This window comes from Anas platyrhynchos, chromosome 5 (assembly GCF_047663525.1).
Source record: "Anas platyrhynchos isolate ZD024472 breed Pekin duck chromosome 5, IASCAAS_PekinDuck_T2T, whole genome shotgun sequence".
Classification (NCBI taxonomy): Eukaryota; Metazoa; Chordata; class Aves; order Anseriformes; family Anatidae; genus Anas; species Anas platyrhynchos.
In genome coordinates, this window is record NC_092591.1 from 4962643 (window position 1) to 4973489 (window position 10847).

The following is a 10847-nucleotide window of genomic DNA, read 5'->3' on the forward strand; positions in this document are numbered from 1 at the left end:
CCACCGCCGCACGCAGCTCCCGGCTCCTCCCCGGTCCCGGCCGCCATCTCCTGCCCTGCCCCGGCCGCCCCCCATTGCCCGCAGCCATCCCCCGACCCCCCCCCATAGCCCAGCGCCATGGCGCTGCGGGCGCTCTGGGTGCTGAGGCACGACCCCCGGGCTGGCGGCGCGGTGCTTTTCTCCAGGTAAAACCCTTCCTGCGGGGTTGTGCCGCCGGGGATGGGGTTGGAAGGGGAAAGGGGAGCTGGGCAGCACCGGGGTTATGCTCTCATAGCGGGGCTGAGGCTGCTCCGAGTACCCCCTGCAGCCCCCTTCCCCCCCGTCGCCTTGCGGAGCCCCGGCGATCCGCTGTTATCGCTGGGGGTTATCTGGTTTATTTTTAGCAGCTTCTGTGTTTTGCACGGGGCTTTCTCGGCTCTATTCCTCTTTTTGTGTTGGTTTCTCTTCTAAATCTTAATTTTTTAAAAGAGATTTTGCCAAGCTGCTCTCTGCTTTGATATGAATATCGATGGAAAAGCCGAGGTAGCCATTAGGAAATGCTGTCAGAGGAACAGGCAGAGCACAGAGCGTGCATTTTGTTTATAAACTCTTAGTCTTGTTCATTAATTGCACTGGAAATACAGCATTTTCAGGCAGAAATTTAACTTTCAATTTGATTTTCATCTTTGCATACAAAGAGGTTGTTAAGTTAGCGAACCAAAGCAGGACTTTTTATTATTATTATTATTCAGAACTCTTGCATAGTTTTAAGTGAGACTTCAGGCTAGGTGAGTTGGTTTGATCGGTCTGGGAAATGTACCCATTTCCTTGCACTTTATGATTCCAGAGGACTCAGTACCAAAGGACGAGAGGAAAAACAACTGGGGGATAGGGAAAGAAGAAATGCTGAGACCTGGATAAAGACGTGACTTACAGTCCTCATCTGAATTCAGAAAAGCTGGAGAGAAAACCTAGAAGGATAAAAAAGAGCAAGTAGAGTGTCTTCCATCTTCGGGTGCAGACAGCTCTCCACGCTGGGCATTCCTCTGATTGTTTTAGGATTAGTATTATAGTCCTTGTATTACCTATGAGACTAGAGATGAGGCCTCCCCTCTACAAACACAGAGAAAGAGAAAGCCGTGTCCCAAAAGTCTGCGAGTGTAATCACCAAGGAGGACGGGGGGGTGGTGACAGGGATATGCGAAGTAACTTGTCACACAGTGAGCGGCAGAGACAAGGAATAGCAGTCCTTTGAAAAGGGCAAACTCGACTTGATACTTCAAGTGATTTCCAGACTTAGATCTTTCAAGTTCCCAGAGGGAATAATAGGGCTGTGGAAACCCCAAGTTTATCCTCCTAACTGACCTTAAATTCAACAAAGCGCGTAGACAATATAAAGAATGCTGGATCACATGGAAACTGTTGGTTTCGGGACTTAGGCACTCAGCTGGAGATACGTGAGCCCTGATCTTTAACCTTAGAGAAGACATCTGGGACATCAAAGCATTCCAGTTTTTTTGAGCTGATCATAACTTAATTCAGGCAACAAGTACGGTCTCCCTCTTGAATCACCAAAGCTCATTCATCCATGGAAACTTTCATCTTTTTAAGTTTTCATCACTTTCTAGAGGGGAATACTGAAAAACCAAGATCACAAGGGGTAACTAATCATCTAATGACTCAGCTAATGCTGAGGAGGTTCAGCAGGAGGAGGAGAAGGTTGCCATGGTGTGGGGACAGCTTCAGCAAATGCAGCAGGCAGACTGGGACAGAAGACAGACAGAATTAGAGTAAAATATCTCCTCTTCCTTTGCTTTGGAAACAGCAGCTGAAGATAAGAGATGCTTACCAACATTATGTGCAGCTGCTCATCAATAACCTTGGTTGGGAAGCCCTCATAAATTTCCAAGCAGCGAAATCACACTGTTTCCTTGCTGTTCGAAATAGATGTGAGACTGTAGGGAGGCCTTTTACTGTCATCAGTATCCTGTTTACGGATCTTGTAGCTCAGGCTTCTCTCTGCTTACACTTCCCTTTTCCTTACTGGGGGAAAAAAAAAAAAAAAAAAAAAGCCCTAGATGCCTGACTTAGAAGCAAAGAAAAAAGCACAGTCAGGGAAAATAAGCATGAGGAAGCTGCCTCCAGCAAAAGACTCTGCTACTCAGTTAAGAAAAGATGATGTAGGTGGGACTTGTAGGCAATAGGGTAAGAGCCATGCAAGCGTTCAGGAACAGAAGGGGGACGTTAGGTGTGGAGGTCACAGATAAAGTACTACATTGCTGGGATTACAAGTTCCATGGCAATTTAAGAAACAGCCTGTCAACACGTCTTTAAAGAAATCGTTTAAAAAGTAGAATAATAGAAGGCTCATGTGTCCGTGGATTTGTTTCTCCCATGTTTGTTTGTAAGCGTGGACCTGAGTGCAAACAAGCATATGGCCTGAGAGCAGATCAACTGCAACGTGCTTCATGAAGTGATTTTAGTTCCCTGCATATAATCTGTGACAGGAATTTTGAGGGTGTGCAGATAACTACTATGGGAATCCACAAAGAAAAATACAGAAAAGCTAGGCTGTTATCAAACTCAAATTAAGAGAGAATCGGGGGAGTTTGTAGTTCCGAAAAAGGATGAAAACCAATCCATTAGTGGAAGTAAGCATTTTTCTTTTCTCTGCTATTTATTAAAAGACAGCTCTTAAGTTTTTCTTGATAGATTTAGGTTAGTTTTTGAAAAAAATCATCCCTCTTTCCTTTAAAATAGTACTGCTTCAGAAGAGAATGGTATGATTTTTTGCAAACATTATGTCTAGAAAATTTGAAGTGAAATATGCACATTGATGCAACATAGCAAATTTAAAATATACAAAACTTTGTCTCTGAAACATGAAGATTACATCTTAAATAATCCAAAGTCAAAAAAAACAAAAACAATGAAACAGTCATAACAGCTCTTAAGTCACACACATTGCACCTGCAGTGTAGAGTCCAGTTTGCCCCCTCACAAAACCCATGCAACTGTTGCTGGAAGTATTGGACTTAGGCACAGTGAAATCTTTTTGGCTTTACAGTATTGTAAAGATTTGTGGTTAATCTTGTTAATTGGTTAAAGCAACTGCTGCAGATTTATTGTGCAAGCTCAGAACAGCAATGTGAAGCCTGTATATAAGTAACTTCAGTGATAATTGTCCAAGAGTAGAGTAGCAGAGCTATAGCAGTAGCATACCATAGGTAGGCAAAAAGCTCTTGTAGTTGAATTTGATTCCATTTGATCCATTCATTCTTTCTATCAGGACACTACCAGTGTCTGCTGGCACGAGGTTACTTCTAGGAGCTTGACCTGCAGGAGCTACGCTGATACTTGAAACCCATCCTTGATTATGTCAATACTCCAAAGATTTTTGTGGTGTTTTTGCATTCTCTGACAGCCAGAAAAGGGATGGTGTGCTTCTGCTTCTTGGAATCCTGTTGGTATGATATTTTGGGTGGGAAGAGATGAGATTATACACTCTTATTTCCATGTTGCAGGCGTTACCCCACCGTTGAAACACGCGCGGAGGCCTTCAACGGATCGACGCATGTGGCTATCCCATCTGACAACGATTTTCTTAAAGCCTTGCTCTTTGAACTTAGGCTCACAGATGACCAGAGTTTTGTGGAGCATCGGGATACGTGTACTCGAATCGATCATTCATCGGTACGTTCAGTTCGTGTCGAAGGAGGGGATCTCTGGCCTGTGGTGGCTTTCCAGAAGAGTGGTCTGATCTATGTATGTCTTCCGCTGGTTGAGGAGACCTTGGAGCCCCGGCCACCTCTCCTTACCATCAGTGGACTCTCTCAAGGACTTGCTCTTCTGTTTGGCATTCTGGACTACATTTCGCCGAGTCGGAAAAATGAAGCTGAGATGAGTGCAAAAATAGGCCAGCTTCGAAACTTGCTTATACAGGCCTGTCCGCTCGGCACCCCCTTAAACACGAACATAAGCAGTTTAAACAGCTCGTTTGATGACATTCAGGTTATTCCTACAGATGAGAAGCAACCGGTTTGGAGATCCAACACGTATAAAGGCAAGCCTCAGGTTAATGTATCTATCACTGAAAAAGTCAAGTGCATGCAGTATGACAAGAGAGATGTTGTGGACATGTGGCAAGTTTACGGAGTGGTGAATTGCAAGGTGAGAGCATTTCTTGTGCCCGTCTCACCAAAATGCTTTTTGTGTAAGTGCACTGGGAAACTGAATTCTCATTTAATTTTACCCTGATATGTGGTGAGTGAATTTCTAATCTGGTAAAATTTGAAAGCATAGCAAACTATTACATATTAGTGTGTTAGCAGTGTTTTTTATTTTGGTCTCTACTGGTTTTTTTTCTGCACGCTTCATACATTTTTCAGTAACTATTTATGGGACTTAAATCTCCAGCAGTAGTTAAATTGCAAGTATTTTTCCATATGTTGTATTCTAAATGAAATAAGGAGAAGTCGTTTCATACAGCTTTTGCATATAAAGACTAAGAAATAGTAATGCTAACACTGAATTTGTTTCTGGCTATCTAATAAATAATTAGAAGACTCATTCAGAAATAGTTAGTCTGCAAGTGTCTTTACAGAGCATTTTTACTTAATTTTCTTACCATACAAAAATTAAATCTTCTATTCAATTACAACAAAATTTTGAATCCACATAAGAACTGTTGATACAGAATCCATGGAAATGAACTAGTAGCACAATTAATTTGAATGTTTTTATATATGACAATGGCTTTTATTGTTTAATACTAAAATTTGGGGAATGTTGACTAAATAGATTAATAGTTATTACAGAATACATTAACATTTTTGTATATTCTATAATTGGTGTATTTAACATTCTTGGTTCCAAATTATACTCCGTATATTATCACAGTACACTGTGTTTGTAACTGCCATTGTTTTAAGAGGAGAAAGACGTAATAAAAAGTGGATTGTGCTAATTTAATTACTAGTAAGAGGTGGGATACTTGTCTCCAAAGAAAGCCAACCTAAGTACTGCACTTCTGAAGACTTGCTTATTTCCCACCAGCCATGCTGGTAGGGATTATGTGGGTGAACAGCTTCCTGCTCTCAGAGGGACAAGTTTCTAGGTCATCTTGCAGAGTGGATGGTCTTACATAAATGAAAGCCTTGGTATAATCATGTGCTGCTGAGCTGGCACGCGAAGGGACAAGACAATGGAGGCACTGCACATGGTTGCTGTGAGAAAGCTGACGTGGGACCACAGTGGCCATTAATAGCATGCTGCAATCCATTAAGCGGATGTTGTAAAAGTAACTGAATTAATTAGACTGTCACCAAGTCTGTTTATGTAACATTCAAAATGATTTAGCTATAGCAGTAAGTCCTCGGCTTGCTTATGTGCTGTTCTGCTGCTAAAGAGCACTTCTCAATTAAGAGACATCTAGCTAAGGCTGCATCACTAGCCGTACAGGAGAGGCTACAGAACTGAGAAAGGGACTTTGTTTTGAAAGTATTTGTCAGTACTAACATTTGAAGCCAGCTGAAAAATTTTAGTGTGATGGTTTAATACATGTATTTGTGTTTGATTTTTTGAACATCTAATTCTGGCTTAAGGGAAATATTGTAGAATAATCTTTTGTCTTCATTTTTTCCCAGTGTGATATAGAGGGAGCTGCGCCAAATGTAACCCTCACTTTGAATCTCCCAACTAATGGCTCTCCACTCCAAGACATCCTGGTCCATCACTGCGTGACTTCTGTTGATCCTGCCATGCTCATGTCCAGCAGCGTCGATCCACTGGATGATTCTGTGTATAGTGGACCTTACAAATTTCCTTTCATTCCTCCTTCAGATTCATTCAACTTGTGTTACTACACTTCCCAGGTAATAACATCCCTGACCCTTGTTGTTTTCCAGCCCTCAAACAGGAATGAAAATACCTGTGGTGTTGAATGCATCTAAATAGGACTTTCAGTCCAATACAGGCAGGTAAACTGTTCTTTATATCATAAACTGTTTGGGAGGCACTTCAGGACTTGAGTCATCTGCATCACTTTCAGAACGTGCCAGTACCTTTGACTGCTTTTAATTTGTGAGCAACTTAGATGCCTGAATTAGACAGAACGAATCCAGGCTGAGATGTCAAGTACATCCATGGCAAATCTGTGTATTGTAAGCAGCCCAAAGAGTTTGATGGATACTGTTCAAAACCGCTCAGCAATTAACAACTTTATTTTTTGAAGTACTTTAGCAACTAAAACAGTATATAACTGATCTTATAATGGTATTGTTAACATATCTTGAGAATTAATGTGGTTTTCTCTAGGTGCCTGTTCCACCAATTCTGGGATGTTACCAACTCATTGAAGAGGGATCACAGTTAAAGTTAACAGTTAATTTGAAGCTTCATGAAAGCATAAAAAATTCTTTTGAATACTGTGAAGCTCGTATACCTTTTTTCAACAGGTAAGAATAAAGAAATCCTAAATAGATTTCTTCCTTTCCTCTGTGATCTTCTGAAAATTAACCTGTCAGGAGTCAATGTAACAGATTGTGCCCCATCAAAGACACCAACTTTGCAAATATTGGGAAACAGCCTTGGAATTCTTGTGACTTCTGACCAGAGTATTTGGTAACATTCTCAATACTTCCATTGAGTATCCTGTTTCCCTGTGTTATTTTTTTTAATGTGAAATGCTGCTACAATCCTCCAGGTGGATTATGTCTTGAGAACACTTCTAAACCAGGGTTACCTGTTCCTTAAGACTGCTAATCCTAGCTACAGATCAGCTTATCAAAAATACAGTTATTTAAAATTAAAACGATAGTTTTCATGTAAGCCTCTCTGACAACTGCAGTAACTGCACTGTCACATAATTATAATGAAAATTTACAGATGAAATGATACAGAGTTGCTGATGGTGATCATAGGGTTAGTAAAATGCTATCAGTGAACTAAAGACAGTAAAATATCTATAGCTCTCATGATTACTAGGTTGAAACCACAGTGATTTCCTCCTGCCCTGTAATTTCTTTCTAGAAATTAGCAGTTTGTTTAGATACGTGTGATTTGTCTGAATGCACGTAAATAATGTCTTTCAGCGTTTGTTGCTTTCTTTAACAAAATTATTGTTAACAAATAAGTGAATGGTATTAATTCCAGTGGCTTTATTGCTCCTTTTTCATGCTGTAGGGGCCCAATCGCTCATTTGGAGTACAAAGTTAGTTATGGCCAACTGGATTTGTCACGAGAGAAGAGCCTACTGGTTTGGATCATTGGTAAGTAGAATACCCCTGTGCACTCATCCTTCCCCCCATTGGTTTTCTCTAGCGTAAGCACAGCTGTATCATTTCTTATAGATGCTGTTTCTGGCTTTAGGACAGAAGTTCCCTAAATCTTCAGAAGTTTCTCTTACTGGAACTGTGACTTTTGGTGCTGCAGGTGAAGAGCACCCAACTGACTACATTTGCACTGGGAACACGGCTTATGTAAAAGTAAGTCATAGTCTCTGTGAAATGCTGCCTTAATAGCCATTTTTTTATTATCTTAAACTGGCTATGAAAATACATTGATTTTAATGGGTTGCACTCGGTATAGAGTCTTCTGTTGTCTTACTTACAGGATTTGATGTCCTGTCTTTTTGGGGTAAGCTTGCACACACAGAGCATCTAGCACAGGTTGCCAGTATTTGCACAGCAGCCATTATACTATGCATCTTACCATGTATTTCCTCTTTCTGTAGATGTATTTTAGGATCCCAGACTTCACACTTACTGGATGTTACGTAGACCAGCATTCCGTCCAGATCTTTGCACCAGGAAAACCCAAAATTACTGCATGTGAGTTACTAAAAATGTCAATTATAACTTCAGTATGCAGTTTCTTATAAATAAATCAGATATCAATGATTAAAATAACATAGATAAAATTGGACAAATCTTTATCCTTGTTTCCTTGGGACATCCCAGAAATTTTGTTTTCTGCTTTGTACTTTTTTATTGCAATGGTTAGTGGTTTCTTGGAGTAGGGACTGGCATCACCTTTTTAGATGAAAGCTCTTACTGCTAAATGACCAAGTCAAGCCTTCTCAGGCTCTCTTGCATTCACCCTGGTGTTTTATAATGTTCTGCATAATGGCAGAACTTTATAATAATTGGGGGACAGAGAACACCTTGCTGTAGTCTTGCCTCTTGTTTAGGACACTTATTTGAAGATATGTGTGGACTGGAAGTATGGTCTGCAGGCACAGAACTCAGCTCTTGCACACAAGCTGAGACTGTTGCTGTCTGTTGGTGTCATCATACCATTATCTGTTGGGGGATATGGTTCATTAAATCTGTGGAGCAGAAACCACTGCCTGTTCTGGAGTTAACATGTCACTTCTTACATGTCTGCACCAAAAATATACTAAGTGGGAACACAGTCATGAAATCTGGCAGTCATTAAATCTGAGCATTACCGTATAATAGCAACGTTTTTTCTTTGCTGCTTTCTATCTACTGCAGTTTCTGTTGGTCGTGTTAGAAATAGTCTGTAAATGCCTTGAAAACTGTGATCTACACTGTTAAGTTTGTGATGGGTCACGTTCAGTCCTAAACTGTAACACAAAAAAGCATCACTTTCATACTGTGTTTTATATCAAGTATGCGATTTATATTAATTGAACAAAATCTGAGACATCTTCTTGCTCTTGACTTAACCTCTGAATTTTAAGCTTATGACTAGTACATTAGTAAAGGTAATTGAAGCTGAGATTTTAAATGTATTATTATCAGAAATAATTTTCAAATAATAGTAAGGGTCTTACAGTTTAAAGAGGCCAATACATCCTTACTAGTTTACAGAAAAGATATATTAGCAGTCTCTTAACTTGGATGAAAGTATATCTGATTGTTAAGTACCCTGTAATGTTTGTTTTTTGTTTCTTTTTTTTCCCATTTGTTTTTTAGCCCGGGAACTGATTTCATCTGATTATTACATCTGGAATTCTGAAGCATCAGCACCTATCATGTACAAAAGTTTATATTACTGATGTAATTGTGAATGATTTTTGTGATTAAACAAAATAGGGAATTAAAGCAATACCATGATATAATGAAAATAAATTTGATCCAGTGTTCTTTTGTTTGTTTAAAAACCATTTGTTGTGATTAAAAACAAATGAATTCACTTCTCTTAAAAACATAAATTTATTTTAGATTGTTTAGCCCTGGATAACAGCCTAGAGAAGATGTTTTGAATTGTTTTCCCTGGTCATTTTTACTCTCCATTCTAACATTAACTGATACAATACCCAGTGATACAGATGGTACAGACTGGTTTGTGTGGGCAGGTCTTCTGGGAGGATACCCAGTTACTTCATTGGTTTTGTGAACCAAAGAGCTTACCAAGACATGAAAGCTTTCAGTGTCTTACTCACTTCCTGAAGTTACAAGAATCTGATTAGTTTCCTGATAAGCAGGACCGTCAAAAGCAAGAGTTCTGTTCTTTTCACAAGATTATTTTGTGTATGTATGTACAGAATGTATGAGTCAATAATTTACAAGGGTCTTAAGAGAGACAGTGTGACATGAACAGTGCTACTAAAAGGGGAGACAGTACAGGAATCTTTATGGCCTCTGTCAGTAAAAGTGGTGAGTTCCCCTTCATACATGCATGCAAACTAATTAGTATTAGTGAGGAACCAGAGATGTAAACCCATTTTTTCAAATCACAAGACACTCTGAGGAGGCAAAAGCAGCTAAGCTTGCTGGAGGTTCCAAAAAAACATCACCAAGCCATTTACCTTAGAAAAATAAGCATAAAAGAAAAGGACTCAGTTTACAGAGGCAGACCTCTAATTTTGAAAAGAAAATTGGTATCTGCAGGAACACAGGAAATGGACTTTAAGAGAGTTATCAGGAAACGAGCAAATTCTGAAAGGCTGGTGAAAAACTGAGAGAACCTGGAGAGCAGCACAAAAGAAGAGAAGAATGCCGTCTAATAACCGAGCACGCCGGCTGCTCCTGCTATACCTCTTGTTTAACTGTACGCTGTGAGATAAATAAGATTAATGATTATGTACGGAGAAAAGTTTTAGGCTATAATTTAAAAAACGCTTAGATCGAGACAGTAATCTAATTGGTTGGTTAAATGTTCTGAAGGGTGGATTAATTCATCTGAACCATGACATTCAGCTGAAACATGCAAACTTACACGAGAGCGCTGTGCTATGACTTGTTTCACAAAAGTGATGCATCTGTTCTGATTAGCAGACAAAAGGTGAGTTAATGAATTTGCCCAGAATCCAGCCCCCGCTCATTACAGCCATCTGCATGCCTCAACACCACAGTGTTGAGGTCTTTCTGTTGAAAAGGTGTGGATCATGTTCTGCATCGTTCAATGCAGAATTTCAGTATGTGGTGTTTGCTTTCAGCCTGTCTGTAAGAAAGATGGGAGCTGTCTGTTCCGCACTGCAGCACCGTGGAGGAATGGCTTTTCTTCTTCACAGGTGTTCAAAGAGAACTCCCCAAGAAATGCTCTGAAATTATAAAGGGAGTGTCAAAATTCTGTGCAGTAGAATAGGAGGATCACTTTGCAATTAATGGAAGGAGGGGGGAGAAGGCTTCACAAATCGTGTTCCATTTCTTTTTCCTCTTGTCCATGTTTCCAGTTGTCACATGCAATAATCAAATGGTCTTGTGTGACAACCACGAGACAGCCATGCTGGTGGAGAGAGGGTCAGGTGAAGGCATTCCCAAAGGGCCCATTCTCATGGATCTTGTGAATTCTTATTTTTTCTCTTTGACGCTTTTGGTACGGAGCACTATTTCTTCTGTGAGAGTGCTTAAAGTGCTTATATTTATAATTTCATCACAGGTGTAGACTGTATGAGATCT

The 10847-nt window shown here is 40.0% G+C and overlaps 1 protein-coding gene across 2 annotated transcripts; it reads left to right on the forward strand.

The window, feature by feature from the left end:
• The first annotated feature begins 4 nt into the window (after positions 1-4).
• Positions 5-9074, forward strand: AP5M1 (adaptor related protein complex 5 subunit mu 1). 2 transcript variants are annotated; one of them, XM_027458239.3, is made up of 8 exons: positions 5-185; positions 3504-4149; positions 5625-5852; positions 6295-6434; positions 7162-7247; positions 7348-7463; positions 7712-7808; positions 8919-9074. In XM_027458239.3, exons 1-8 carry the CDS (start codon positions 118-120, stop codon positions 8999-9001), a joined length of 1464 nt encoding a protein of 487 aa, XP_027314040.1. In that variant the 5' UTR covers positions 5-117; the 3' UTR covers positions 9002-9074. The 2 variants fall into 2 exon arrangements, 1 of the variants encoding a protein (XP_027314040.1); XR_003497472.3 differs by lacking the exon at positions 8919-9074 and having other exon boundaries at positions 7329-7463.
• Positions 9075-10847: the final 1773 nt, after the last annotated feature.